Raw genomic sequence first — 15,287 nt, 5'->3', positions numbered from 1 at the left:
ATATATATAAAAAGCTAGTGTAAATGCTTCCATGGTGTGGTCACAAGCTGGAAAGATGAATGCCTTTCAGCTGTTAACCATCCTGCCATTTGCAACAGGCTTTAAAAAGTCATTTTTATCCTCAGACATAATGTGAGCAGTTTTCAAAATGAGGCTGCCAACACTGACTGATGTGCTGATGGGCAGGCAGCTTGCATTGCTAACAGATGTTGTGATCGGCTGACTGAAGCAAGAAGTTACGGGCAGGATTGTTTTCTGCTCCTCCCTGAGGAGAAAAATAAGTTACACAAATATTAAACAAGTACATGCACAAGTATCCGGAACTGAATTGTGTGCATTTAAATAAATACTGACATAATCTCATTTTTAGCAACAGGCTAAACATCTTACTATGGAACGGTACGCTCAAGATGTTAAATGCAGTCTGCCTCATTTTCAAAGGCTGCATTAAAGACTACAGAACATAGAAACCTAAAATAGTGTATTTTAAAAACTACCTCTCTATGGAGATTTGTGCAAACAGTATGACATTTAACCTTTTGAAGTTCCTCTCAATTTCTGTTAACTATAAAAATACTTTTGCATTTTTTGCTTACTGAATGTGAAAGATTACCAGCTGTGACACGGTTCAGTATATACAATTACAACAACGCATATGAACAATAGTACCATCCTGTGACTTCCATATTTGTGACCTAACTCTATTTCTTAACAGGTTCTTCTCACTTCACCACGTATGCACAATGCAGATGTCTAATCCAAGTCTGAGCAGGCAGGTAGTTCATCCTTAAACAACCACGCTTCAGCTATCCTGATGCTGCTGTTTGGCTAACACTGGCAGACACTGCTGGTTTGTCTAACACTCACAGAATCACAAGGTCTTCACCTAAACTTTGTCTCTTCTGTTCCATAGATTCTTTCTGGTGCTGCTTTAGTGCATGCCCATTCTCTACAGTTGTTCCATTGAGCAGCTGATCATCTTGAGAACTAATACCTAGCTGTATATCCAGAATCTCCTATAGAAGAAAAGGAGAAACGTCCATCAGTACTGTCACTACCAGCTTTAAATTTTCCTATTATGTTCCCCTACATAAAGCTGGTGGGAATGGGAGTCTCATCATAAGACTATTTTTATTTCATACTATTGGAACATCTACCACATTTTACTATAGGAAAAAACAATTATGCAAAGATGGCAGTGAATGACAACAGTAGTATAAACATCCGTTTACAAATGCTATCAAAAGATAGAGAGCCTTCAGCTTTTTGCTATGACAGAGAACAGTGAGCTGGTTTTAACTTCGGTAATATCAACTGCTGGCTATCTGAATGAGAAGTATGAGACCCCTAGTGTTAAAATAAGGCAAATGTTTGATATCACCACAAAGACAAAAACCAAAAGGCCTTGCTATCAACTAATTCATAAAGAAATTTATGAAGTTTTTTAATAATTAATGAAAGAACCCAGTGACCTCTTCAGACACAGATTTTTGTACGTACTTCTATTTGTTCACCCTGCCCATCAGGTTCATCTGTATCAAGGGCTGACAGCTCCAATTCAATGTCACGATCTGGCTTTGTGTCTGTACAGTCTTCAGTATAACCAGTCTAAAAAAAGAATTAATATGTTCTGTAAATATCAAGTTGACTTTTCACCTGCTTCACACAACACAGAAGATGCATTTTTAGGACACAACATTTCTACAATACAAAAGAGCTAGTTAGACACAAACGGAACTTCAGGCATAGGCAACACAGGACACTAGGCTAAACCTATTCACACTGAAGTACTGAAACAGAGATAAAATGAATACTGAAGCAGAAATTCCTATAGCATCCATTGTCTGAATGTTTAGATTGCAACCCATACAAGTAGAACAAAAAAGCAACGATTGCATGAAAACAGATTGTCACATTCTTCCCATTTTGTAAATGGATGACTGGAGCAGCAGCACAGCCAGTGCACCTACTCAATCCTCAGGGAAACAACTGGGTGCAACAACAACCGTGACTTAACTTGCACAGAATGTGTTATAAAGGTTTGGGAATGTTAAAACTAAGAATTTTAACTCTTAATTAAAATGCATGCACTTATGTCTATGCAAAAACCTCAAAGATTTGTTTCATCCCAATTACCCCTTTCTTTACCTCACCATTCCTCAAATCAATTTCCTTGCTTAAAAGATTTAAGGTAAGACGACTGCCTTCATCTAGAGAATTCCACTTCTGTTGCATGGCTAGTGCATTCGCCTCTCTCTGAAGCAATAATGAGTTGCTTTTGGCCTATGGAAAGAAACATACCAGTTACCAAAAACTATACTTGAACCATGTATTGTCAAATGGCAAAACAAACCAGCTTACAAAAAGAACTGTTCTCTTGCTAGATGGGTAACTACGTATTCCTTTATTGCACAGCATTGATTTTGGTCTGCATTTGCTGACATTTGTCAGGCTCACTACTTTCTCCCAAAAATGGCCGTACTGATATCAACAGAGCAGCTCATATTAGTCGTTCTTATGCATCATACTAAGTGGTGCAGGACTAGCATCTAGTCAGCCCTCATTGATCATTTTGTCAATTGTACTATTTTCTGCAGGCTACACTGAGAAAATGTATTTGTAATCACTTTACTAAATCACTTTATAAAAAAATAAAAACCACACATGGTGTAATATCTGATCTTACCTGCTGTAATTCAATACTCAATAGATCTCCAGTGCTGGAATGCTTTCTGTGACCAGACAAATCTGTAACTATGAACCTGTCCCTTTAAGGGAAGAAAGGCAAAACGAGGAATTAAAAACAAGTTCTCTAAATCAAAGGCCCCATAAACTTCATTAGACTATCAATGTTAGATTTTTGGACAGAAAATATGTGACTAAAGTAATGTACTCTTCATCTTCACTGGGGCTCACAATACCCCAAGGCATTATATACAGCAAACACCCTTACTTTAAATATGGCTAAGATGTGTCAAGAAAACTTGAGAGAAACTACTCAAGATCGCAGATTTTGACATGACAGCTTGGCAGTACCCGACTCCAATCCTTTGATTAGGTCTCTCAAGGGATATGTTGCTAGTGGTTTGGTATTATTAGCTGCATTAAGTATTAAAGACTACACAAGTTTTAACCCAGTTTTTCCGAGGCTTTACGCTGGATAGGAAAAAATATTTTCCTTTAAAATTAAGAATGCCTATTAATAGTCCCAGATTTTGCCTCCCCCACACCACATTCAGGATTTTGGAGAACAGCAAGCTATAGAAAATGCTTTTAACAGAACACAGAAAAAAGTCCATACCGTTCTGCATAACGTGCTGATGAAGTAGAATCTGAGCCATAGGCACTCCATCTTGAGTCAACAGCATTGACATAAGGGACATAATCTGTAAAAAATTAAGATACCATTCATTATTGTCTCTGTTCTTGAAGTAGGTTAGACAGGTATTTTAGCTCTTTGCATCTTCACTGCTATAGTAAGCGTGAACAGGACGAAACGCTCATGATGTATGCTATACTGTCACACAAAGCCCGTACTGGTACCTGATACGCTGATGGGTTTAGTAGCACTTCCTTGGGAAGCAGTGGCCTGAATAGGATCTGTCGTGTGATAACCTGTGCGGGATGACCTGGAGATTGCACCCCACTTGGAGATGATCGGTCCATCACTAAATGGGATTATAGGATCTTCTTCCTTTGCCCTTCTCTGAGTTTCAAACAAATGCACTCTTCTTTTCACATCTCCGCTGTCCAAATCCTACATATTTAGGAACACATTTAAAATTAATGAATTCTTGTCAGTTTACAGACCGTCTACTCTAAATATTTTGGCTACAAGTTTGATTTACAGAGATGTGTTATTAAAACAGTTATTTCAGACATCTGAGAATTTCATTCATGGCACTACATTCTGTCACTGAAGTAAACACATTGTTTATTTACAAAACTGGGAAAAGATATTCCAAACAACTTCAAATGGGCAAAACTACTTAAAAATCAACTTTAAAAAAAGGCTTGTTTAACCAAACGGAAGACACTTCAGCATTTAAGTATCATTCCACTAATGACAGAACACGCAGAAAACCCCTACCATTAACACAGCGTTTGAATTGGCAATCACATCCTTGGGCTCCGAGTCGATAGCGTTTATACAAGAGCCGATGGTGCCACAAGACCACGGTGAATAGTGAGAGAGATGGTCTTCCTCAAATTTAGTTCCACTCAGGTCACTGACACTCTCTGAGAACTACAGACAAAAGAATAAATGAACAGTGAATAATAAAAACAGGGAATTCAGTCTTAAAATAAGAAAAGACATTTGCTATTTAATTAAATTATCTTACAAGTCAATCAAGGAGTTCTAGCCGTATTCAAGGCTTGACTCAGGGACAACATAACCCATTCTGTCAAATTTTAAACAGTATAGCTGACAGCTGTCAAAGAATGAATAACAAGCTTTGCCACTACAAATAACTGCCTGGTCTGCCAAGATGAGAGACTGAAATCACTGTCACTATGTTAGTGGCACATTTCTTCAGGTAAATACCTAAAGTAATTAAACTGAGAGAAAGCCATGCATTTTCCTTTAATGTATAAGCCAGGGGCAGACAGAAGTGCAACTAGGAACCCTCCAATCCAGATGACAAGGATGAAATCCTGATCTACCTTGAATGCACCCACAAGGGACTTCAAGTACCTTACAAGACCTTTTCTGAATAATCACAGTCCAACACCTCAAATATCATCAATGGAACTGTCAAGCCACAGCAAAGAGCGCTTGGCACAGTGGTTGTCAAACTGGTTTCTTGAATGCATTTAATTTACACATACAGAAAATAAATACCACAAGATTATTTTAAAATTTTCCTTCAAAAGCACACTGTTTCTTTTAAGGGATTTGTATTCTCTGGGACTTGAAAAGCACTTGCAGCTTGACTCAGTCTACTCATCGTGTCAAAATGCCATTTGGAGTATGAAAGGGAAAGTCCTTCTTAATAGAAATACACAAAAACTTGGAGGTTCACAAAGCTACTTCAATAAAATTACATTTCCTTTAGTGAGGATAAATTGAATCACTTCACTTCTTGACCTTTTTTCAGCAATCATGTTTAGCATCACCTTAATATCAAATTGAATGCATTCATTATTAGATATTACTTTCCTTTTGCTAGAAGATTAAATTCATTTTATGAACAAGAGATGGCAGGTAGAAAATCTTTACTACAATTATTAAATAGCATCTTACACAAACAGGAAGGGAAAATAAAGAAGTTCTTTGGCTTCTCACCTCTGTACTGAAATCTACACTGAAGAGAGGAGAGGGTGGTGTTGGAGATGGCGTTGCCATAGGAAGAGTTGAAGGTACCAGAGGAGTTTTCTGCGTGTGGTACTGTGCCCATTGCTCCGGCTTCCGTCTTAACTGCTCATCATAACCAGTCTTCAAGTGACCACAAGGCTCCTAGCAATAATAAATACAGGACTGTATATCCTATCATACTCTAACCAGAAGGTAAATACTTGCAGGGGACACACCTGGACCCCCAAATTCCCTTGGGTCTGTAACCTTCCACTGATACCTCTAGAAGAATTTCATAAGGATTTGGGGGAGAACCTGGCCCATGTATGGCAACCCAAATCTTAAATATGTCTTTAATTCAGGCAACGTGCGTGAGAATTAAAGAGGCACAGGGGCCCTAGTCCTAATCCAGATTAGAGTGGTCTGTTTTACAAGCTCATTTGATTAAGGTTAAAAACAAGAACTCTGTCCAGGTCCCATCTTGATGACTGTAACCCCAAATATATAAAACAGATCTATGCTAATTATTTACCACCTTTTCAATAATGACCTTCAGAATCAAGACTACATCCCTCCCTTTCTGGCTCTCACCCTTGGTAAAGGCACAGTCCTCTGTTCGTTTGGAGGTTGACAAGCCACAGAGTAATACCCATCCAAAGAGTTGTATCTCTCACGTAACGATGTCTGATAGACAGATGAGTGCATCACATCCATGGGAGGTAAAGAATTGCTCCTAATAATATCATCTCGTGGGTACATCTGTGGGCGCCAGATGCGCCTGCTGTCATAAACTGGAGCATACATTCCAGAAGGGACAGGAGGAACTGGTCCATACGGCTGCGGAGGAGGAGGTTGGTAAGGAGAATTCAGTCGATCTCGAGGGGGAAATGTACTGTAATGATCGGCATATGGCACGGAAGCAGGTGGGAGGGAGGATTCTGGAACGTTATTGGACCTCACAAAGCGAGGAACACAGGGAGCCACACCAGCTGGTACTGTTGGAGGTGGTGGATAATATCCTTAAAAATTGGAAAAAGGCATATTAAATGTAACTACAAATGACCCAGAATTTTACACCTTCTAAAACTAAATAGTTTTGATAAGTACCTTCAGAGAATGAAGAGTCACACTTTACAAACCTGTTACTGACCGACCCTATCATTTTTCTGTGGAATATAATTTCATGTATGACAACCATATTTGTAGATTTAACGCTGACCCTTTACCACCCTGACCCAATTTGGAAAACAGGGTTCTTCTGCCATTGCTCCTATGTACTATCGCATAACTAAGTAACTGAAAAGACGGCACCTTAAGCACTTCTTTATATAACAAGTTAAAATGGTTGTCTCTAAAATAAAAAGCTGCATTGCTAAAAAAAAAAAGTCCATAAATAACTATTTCACACTTGGCTTATTACTTTTTCTTTGGAGAGGATTGTCTGAACACCTCTACCTTCTGTTTTGAGAGCTTGTGAATGACCCGATGCTAGAACACCCGATTGCTTGCTTGAATATAAACACGCATACTGCAACCTAAAAAGATGACTGAAACCTTTCAAAAACATTTCAGCAAGCACAAAGATGTGTAAGTCTCACAGTAGAAGCATGCTATGCCTCTGGGGCTGAATCCTGTCTGTGGAAACCCTCACAGATAGGGCATGAGGCAAGCAAGCCTAAATAAATGCAATTAAATGCTAACAAAGGAAAAAGTAGATGAAAGACCTTGAGGTTCAAGTTCTTCTGGATGCTGAGGTACAGTTGCATAACATACAGTACACAAAAACAAGAACCACCAACACTGGGAGCAAACTACAGGTCCCTCCCATATTCAGCAACATAACAGGTTAGCACTCCATTAAGTGAAAATTCAGCTGATCTTTAATAAAAAATAATACACAAAGCTAAGATAAAAGCTATTTCTCAGCATTCAGGCCTACCTAGAGAAAAGTTCAGAGCTACTTTTGATCCAGTGCTCATCTCACTCACCTGTCTGAGGGTACTGCGGAACTTCATATGACAGCTGAGTCCTGGGATCTTGGAAATATTGAACGTTATCAGAATGTGGAGGGTAGACAGGTACTCTGGGAACAAACGGGCTGGATTTTGGAGGCACAGAATTAACTTCTGTTCCAATATTAGGAGGACCAGCTGAGGTAGCTGCTGCCTGGCTTACAGGAGTCTTGGGTGGAGAACCAATTTTACTGAAAAGGATTATCAAGAAATCATTAAGTGGATCTTTACTTATTTCAGTTAGTCATCTCTTTGTGTACACTCCCATGTAATGTGGAAAGTTGGGCCATGTAATTTCCCCTGGAATTTTATTTTTCATACCCCAAACTGATATTATTATTGCATCTGACTTCCTCCTAAGAGAACACAAAAGTGGATCTAAATGTTTCGGTATGTACCCAGAAGCCTACATACCACTTGTAAGTATCTTCTGGTAAAGACAAAGGTTTTGAAGAGTTGTTTAGAGGCTCAGTGCTTCCTGGAGAAGTATCTAAAAAGTTTTAAAGAGAAAACCCCAAAACTAGAAGGTTTCCAGGGTTATTAAGGGAATACGCCCTATGTGCACCCTTCTTGGTTTCAGGAAACATCAAATTTTGAGTGTGAGTTCATTTTATTTTTATGTAATAACCCAATAGTAAGATACCATGCTAAAAACAACAGAATAGAAGATAAAGGGAGAGATCTACCATTTTATCTATATTGCATAGGAGTATTCAACAGCTAGGACAACCGATGCTGCCTCTGACAACTTGAATCCACAGACTCTGTGTAACAATATCTGCACTGCAGCACAAGATCTTACACAACTCTGCAGCCAGTGAGCACCAGCAACAACTGCAAGCCAGGACCAGAATTCTGTATCTATTGTTTGACATCCACAAACTACATGATAATCTAAAGGCAAAAATGTTGTGGTTAGTTATCTTTATGAAAAAAGTTACCTACTTTTCAGGTAGTGATTCTGTAGGGGATCCAGAAACATTCTGGCCATTGGCTCCAGTCTTCCCTCCCTTCTTGGTGTTCTCCAAAGCTCTCAAGGAGGTGTCTGCACAGCGAGGGATCAACTGGGGAACACCACTTTCCAGATTAGCTATTCCGTTAGTACTTGGCACTATCTTCCCCGTTGCTTCAGGGCTTCCTATGACAGAAATCACGTTTCCTGTTGTGGTTGAGACGGTGCTATTTACGCCAACTTTATTTAAAAGGGGGAATGTTCTCACTGTTGCACTGATTTTTTTGTTCCTCAAGCGATATCTATAAACAAACAAATGTACAAACAGACACATAAGACATGACAATTTAAAAAGTGCTTTTTGCGAAGTTTAATGTATTTGTAAAACTAGCAAAAGGAAGGGTTTGAGAGGAACGTGATATCCTGAAACTACAAGACTTCAAAAACAGGTGCTTATTTTCAACAATCTGTAAATAGAACATCAGTGTCTTCCTTATAACTAAAGATCATCTCTTCCTCTTAGAAGATCCACTTCTACAGTTCTTTGAAAATGGATTTGGGTGAAAACAGCCACAGGAACGCAGATTTACATACTGTTCAAATAACTCACTTTATTCCTTCAACAATTAAAAAGTAATTAACATTCTCTCTCTTGTAGGTGATATAACCAATCCCTGGCAGACACTGAGCCTAGACTCAGTTTCAGGAAAGGAAATTTTACTTCATATGGGGTAAAATAAAAAACAAAACTGGAATTAGTTTGCAGACATTGTTCTACTGTACTTTCAATTTCATGTAAAGAGTTGTTGCTTCAAGAGATTCACAAATCCTTCCAAATGAATAAATGTAAAAAAGAAACTGTTCTTAAAATTGTATGGAGATTGCTTGAATTTAAATTAAAAAGAAAAAAAAAAAAGAAAGTCTCCTACACTCACTTTTCAAGCTCTTCCTGAGAATGAGCAAACGTACAGTTTGTTCCTCTTGGACATCCCCCTTGTTGTCGAAGGTCTCGGCACATGCTTGTTTTATATTTGCTATTTGGTTGTGGCTTTAAAAAAGAAAACCACAAGACATTCCTCTTAAAATCTAACAGACATTTACATAAAAATAGACTTAAAATACACCAAACACATCCGTGATATGTTTTTACATTTTGCACCTTTAACCGGAAAACTAAGGAAATTCCTTGTTGATGGCTTAAGTACTACGCCATTATACAGATCTCACTACAGCAAGCTCTGCTGCATTCTATATTCAGAAATGTTAAGTTCTCAAAACCTGTATGCAGCAAATAGCAGTATCATCAACTATTCCAAAGAAAAGGCCATAGATATTTCAAATCAACAGCAATTTTTCAAAGTTGCATCTTTCAGTAAATGTATGTTAACACAACGATCGAATATAGTCACCTGTGGAGTTTCATGGCCTTTTCTACTGTAATTCTGAATGAAATCCACCAGCCCATGTACCACAGTCTTTACAGCAACCATTGCATTTTCCAGCTGCTCCCATGTTGGAGACACTGCATCTAAAATTATCAAAAGCAGGCCTGTCATTCTGTCAATAATTCCAGTAGTATCATAAGTATAGAGGCAACTCTTCTAGTACTTCAAAACAACAACTATTAGGACAGAACTCAAGAGAGCCCTGAAGAAGAGTTTATGATATACTATATTAATTAATGGGAATACTGAAACCAGGAATGGAGGTTATAATTTTAATAATTTACTTTGCTAGATACAAAAGATATCAAGAAATCTTTAAAAAGTTGTATTTGCGTACCTGGGTTTGGATCTATGTTTGCCAGGAGCTCTAAATGAGGCCTCAGCCTGTTTAAGTTTGCAGGATCCCCCGTGCGCTGCAAGACGATTGTCAATTCTTGTACACTCTTTGCAAAAGATTCTGGAGATTGGAGCTGAAAACAGATTAAGCGTTAGTGTGCTGCATCTTACAACTCTGAACTACTAATCTTAAAAAGATTTTCATTACACAGGTTTCTAAATGCAATATGTAGTGTCTTCAGATGGCATATAGACAGTATCAGTGGAGAGAAATTTTATTTCTCAGCTCAGAATCTGCCCTATGAAGCTTCATCATAAGACACAAAGGAAGGAATTAGTCTTAAACTACTGAAAGCCAAAATGTCTTCATATGAAGAATACACTACAGTGGGGAAAACACCTTCATTCTAGTTTTAATTAATATTTGATATGACGAAAGACAAAAAGTTAACTCAAGCAGTTCTTGGATCTTTATTATAACATTTAATAGTCAAATCTAATCCTACAAAGATATTAAAATAATCCCTTTGACAGACCTTGTCGATAATGGATTGCATGTGTGATTTATGTGCCAAGTCACCATAAAGAAGGGAAGACCATTGTTCTGGTGATATTCGAAGTCCTGCTTCCATGGCAATGTGAACAATTTGGGCATCATGTTCTCTCCGCAAAGCCTCATAACTCCGAAACTCTTCTTTAAGTTGCATCAGAGAAGAATCTTCATCCCTTTTAGTAACCTAATAAATAGTAACAGTTAAATACCCCTCCTTTAACAACAACAATATCTCTAAGTCCAACAGAAAAACAGTTACACAGCACAAATCACAAAAGTACTGCTTTTGTATATTTAGCATATACTTTGTCTTCTTCCATGTATACATCCACTTAGCTAGCACACAAGATCACAGGTGCAAAGCTATACAACTCACTACTTTCAGCTGGGGAAGTAATCAGATTTGCTTAAGCCACAGGAGATAGTTCGATATTTAGGAGTTCTACTAGTAGTTTTTGCTACAGGATATTAAAGGATGACTTGCAGAAACAGGAAAGCCTGTCAAACTTCAAATATTGGTATTTTACCTTAAAGCACGATGCTCTATACAGTAGCTGCACAACATGACCAATGCTCGTTTTAGAGGCCTGAGGAAATCTTGGTTCTAGCCTTTGTACAACAAAAAGTACCAGAACTTTTCTCGAGAGTGCAGAGCCATCTTCCAGTGCCAGTAATACAAGTTTCAGTGCCTCCTCTTGCATAGCTTTAACACACAAAAATAAAAGATAAGAAGTGAAATATATTGCCAAAAAACATATATTAACATCATATATTAACACCATAAGTAGGAGCACCTGAATCATCTTGAACATAATCCTTATTACTTTTTATCTCACTAATAATAAGAAAAATCTTTGGAAGCATTAAGATATTTGCTAGTTAAGAAGAAGTATTTAGAAGCACCCTAAGCACAGCAAACTTAAAGAGCTAAGACTAATTTTCAGTAATAAACACAGCAGTAGTGCAGTTTTTATACTTTTCTCCACTGTGCAGTCTTGTAGCCTTTGACATTTCCGACATTTCATCAATGCTACACCATGAAACTGCATAAAATAACTATGGGAACAGCACAGGAATGCTATCATCAGTTATTGGAATCAACAGAGCACTACTGCCAGTTTAAACACAATTTCCTTCTTATTTCTGTGCTTGCTTTAGCCATATTCTTAACTAAGAGTTCGCTGTTTTTATCAAAGATATAAACAGGATCATTATAAATTTTGAAATAATTGAAGTATGCTGCAACTAAAGTTAGGCTGATTGTATTTACAGCTGAAGTATGAACAAGAGAGCACTTGCAGTTTTCTACCCAATCCTAATCCCAGGCAGCAAAAGCAGCCTGCGGTACAGTTACACCACATTCCAAACTGTGCAGAAAGCACGCTTATTTGCTCTTCTTCGCCAGGATTTTTTAAATACTTCCTCACAATTTTGAAGAACAGTTAATATGGGGAAAAAAAAAAAACCCAAAACTTTAAACCAGCAGATTTTAGTAACTTGTAGTCTTTCTTTTTTTTCCTCTCCTTTCTCCCTGGCAAAAAGTTTAAAAATTGCATCTTCAATCAAACAGAAGAAATTTCCAAAGGATGTTTCTTGTCTTAAGAAAAGGTATACCTACATATACACTCCTGCACATTCTACAGGTACTTTACCTGGTCCTAGAAACTGGCATCCTCGTGCCCTGACAGCAGCCCAAAGATTGGCAGAAAGCTGCTGAGGATTTTGGTGCTGCAAGATGAGTTCGGTAACGGTTCTCTCTCCCAGTGATCGAGCCGCCCTCATGGCTCTAACCCGACCCTCTTCTTCTACCAGCTGACAATTCACCAGTGTCACAAGCTTCCTTTGCATAGGACGGCTCAGCGCACTCTGATTCAAGCTTGCAACACCTTCAAAGAAAGGAAGAAAAGGCAAACTGTTGCTTCTAATCTGATAAATTTATCTGAAGAACAAAAATGTCTAATAGTATGTGCCTTTCTCTAGGACTTGGATACTAGTCACAGGTATCTTCCCTTTTCTTCGTCAACTCTGTGCAATTCATTAACAAAAAAAATTAACTGAAGTCTGAAATTGACATCAAACCCATCCTTTGAGCGAAGTTCAGCTTTGTACAAAGCCACAAAGAAACATTATTAAGTAAAAAATAATATTTTGTAAATTTAAAATTAAAAAAACCAATTGCCACAGGTGTGAATAAGCTTTTAAAGATGTAAGGGAAAAATTATTACAAAAATTAGAGGATTATCCCATCAGTTTTCAGTGCTGAAAACACAACCTTGTTAAATGTAAGCTACATCAAAATCCCACTGTTCAGTAGCGACTCACCTTTTCCTCCACTTAACGGCTTTAAGTAGAGTGCCAAATCCTCAACACATTTCTTTGCTACTTCATAATGTTTGTTCTCTCCTACATTACTCAACTTCACTGTCTGATGATCAGGTACCTAAGAAAATGCAAGGAGGAGGAGGAGGGGGGAGAAGAATTACATACACCCTTCTGACCTAGCTGATATGCCTACGATGGTACCACCATCACTACTATCAATTACGTAACACTGCAGATGTGCGCTGCTTCTTAGAGAAGGAAAAGACAGGACCCACCCGAGGTATGTAAAATGTAACAAGGAACCAAAAGGACTCAAGATGAGGATCAGGGTAGTACTTAACACATTAAGAACAAAAGTAGGATAGAAAATAGCCAAGGTCTACTGAGAAGGTACTTAAAAGAGAATGAAGAACACAAGATGATCAGTGTACAAGATCAGCATGATTCACTGCGCAGAGACAAGGGAAATAACACAAAATTAACTGGCAAGAAAATATGAAAACAATCAAATGCGAAGTTAAAAAATAATTTAAGCATCATTTGGGCATGACGAAATCTTCAAAGAGAAGAACTAGCAAACTTAACTTGGTGGAAAAAAAACCTCAGTAACAAGGTCAGACAACGAAAATAGAAGGAGTATTAGTCACAACACATTCAGTTGTTGGAAAGACATCATTCCAAGAAGTTAGGAGACCAGGAAAACGAACGTTGTAAGATCAAGGCAGTGATTTGACACAAACTTAGAAATAAAATAAGTGAAAGGAACATGGGAACTTGAGAAACAAAAGCACTCTGACATAGTGTTATTACCAACAGCCGTGTCAAGGCACGTGATAAGACATTGAAAAGCAAAGCAAAAAGCATCTTGTTACTGCATCACCCAGGTGTTCTAGCGAGAGCGATATGAAAAAGCATATGAATCAGCATAAGGCAAACAGACTTATTTAGTCTCCATAAAGCGCAGTACTGATTATATAATCGCTGTTGTGCCACTGCTATGAGACAGCACAGGGAACATTCCTGGCCTGATTAGCCAGTGTCTGAAAACGCAACTGAAAAGCCATTATCATGCATATTTAAAAAAAATTATACACACACACTTCTGAAACTTGGTTAAACAGCTAGCTGCTTTCGAACACGTGACATGTAGAAATGAGATTCCTTGCAAGACTACGATGAACGAGTGCAATTGTGACAGATAATTGTCTATTTCCTAATAGGTATTTTTTTCCAGTCACAGTTCAAGAGCCTTTTTAATTCAGCTGACAACTAGAACATGTTTTCATTTTATAAGAGGATGGTCCTGAAAATGGTGTGGTTGCTTTTAGAGCACAGACAGACTTCTAAATATTACAAAGTTAAAGTCTTACCATTTTTAGACTAAAATGAGGGAAAAAGATCAGCACACATATTGCAATTGGCATGTAAATGGTAATAACACGAAGTGGCAAAACAAAGAGCTGCTTAAATCATACCTGGGCTCCAACTAACTGGAGGAGTGCGAAGTTTACAGGAAGCACATCGATGTCTGTATTGATGGCAGTCTGGTCGAAAGGACATGCCTTGCGATGAAGCTTGTTCAGGCAGGTCTTACAGACAGTGTGAGAGCAACCTAAGCTGATGGGTTTGTGCACATTCTCATCAAACTCGTTGTAGCAGATTGGGCAGGACAGAAATTCTGTCCACTGAGCTGCCTGCACAGGCATTGTGGAAGCTGGACACTTGTTTAGCAGGCTAGCAGACCATTATTTCACTGTACTATGTTTTGGCAGCTGTAAGTGAATAACAGAGTATTTAAAACATGCTTTCTGGTAATCTAGAATAATTTTTAATTTAAAAAACCCCACCATTTCACTATTTTACAGAATAAAAACAAATCCTTATGTTGAAGTACTCAGAAAACCCAACTTGTGTTAGTTTAATAATGGCACCAAAAAAGGCTCATGAACTGAATTAATCCAGACTACCGTAAGTTGAAGTCAAACCTATTCACAATAAATGACATTAAAGTTCTTCTCACAGGATTAAATTCACCTTTAGCGTAGGAAGACATTTATTGACACAGAAAATACAAAGGCGTGAATCACAGTAACCATCTCTCACACTATCTCCTCTAACCTCAGGCTTTCAAAGCCCTGAAGGGTACCATGTACCTGGTGGTACATGGGCCTGGATGCCCTCCTTCTGCAGATCCTATTCAGGCTTAATCACACACCAAACTACACACAGCTTTTTTGTTTTTTTAAAGACGTATTTTCTGTTTCTGTAAAAGACAAATTTCTGTTAAGAATCATAAGAAAACACTAAAAGAATCAGAGATTAGGTTTTAGTTTTATAATTTCCTTATATTACTTCCCCCTCCCCTCCCCCC

General features: G+C 38.1%; 1 protein-coding gene across 1 annotated transcript; it reads right to left on the bottom strand.

The window, feature by feature from the left end:
- Positions 1-66: 66 nt before the first annotated feature.
- On the bottom strand, positions 67-14,653 carry RC3H2 (ring finger and CCCH-type domains 2). The gene is made up of 20 exons (XM_010073902.1): positions 14,392-14,653; positions 12,917-13,034; positions 12,247-12,480; positions 11,122-11,297; positions 10,578-10,778; positions 10,043-10,175; positions 9,670-9,788; positions 9,196-9,308; positions 8,254-8,562; positions 7,285-7,499; positions 5,888-6,315; positions 5,288-5,458; positions 4,091-4,246; positions 3,544-3,757; positions 3,302-3,386; positions 2,687-2,768; positions 2,137-2,283; positions 1,501-1,608; positions 868-1,016; positions 67-265 (listed from the first exon to the last, which is right to left on the bottom strand). The coding sequence occupies exons 1-20, from the start codon at positions 14,620-14,622 to the stop codon at positions 67-69; spliced, it is 3,588 nt and encodes a 1,195-aa protein (XP_010072204.1). The 5' UTR covers positions 14,623-14,653.
- Positions 14,654-15,287: the final 634 nt, after the last annotated feature.

Source organism: Pterocles gutturalis, unplaced genomic scaffold (assembly GCF_000699245.1).
Source record: "Pterocles gutturalis isolate BGI_N339 unplaced genomic scaffold, ASM69924v1 scaffold49002, whole genome shotgun sequence".
Classification (NCBI taxonomy): domain Eukaryota; kingdom Metazoa; phylum Chordata; class Aves; order Pterocliformes; family Pteroclidae; genus Pterocles; species Pterocles gutturalis.
Note: the sequence above shows the minus strand (reverse complement) of the source record. Positions and strands in the feature narration are given on the sequence as shown.

Coding starts and splice junctions, on each gene's coding strand:
- RC3H2 (XM_010073902.1), bottom strand. CDS start 14,622: ATGCCTGTGCAGGCAGCTCAGTGGACAGAATTTCTGTCCTGCCCAATC. Junction 4,247..5,287: donor GTGTAGATTTCAGTACAGAG/GTGAGAAGCCAA, acceptor TTTTGTCTGTAG/TTCTCAGAGAGTGTCAGTGA. Junction 1,017..1,500: donor GGCAGGGTGAACAAATAGAA/GTACGTACAAAA, acceptor TTTCTTCTATAG/GAGATTCTGGATATACAGCT.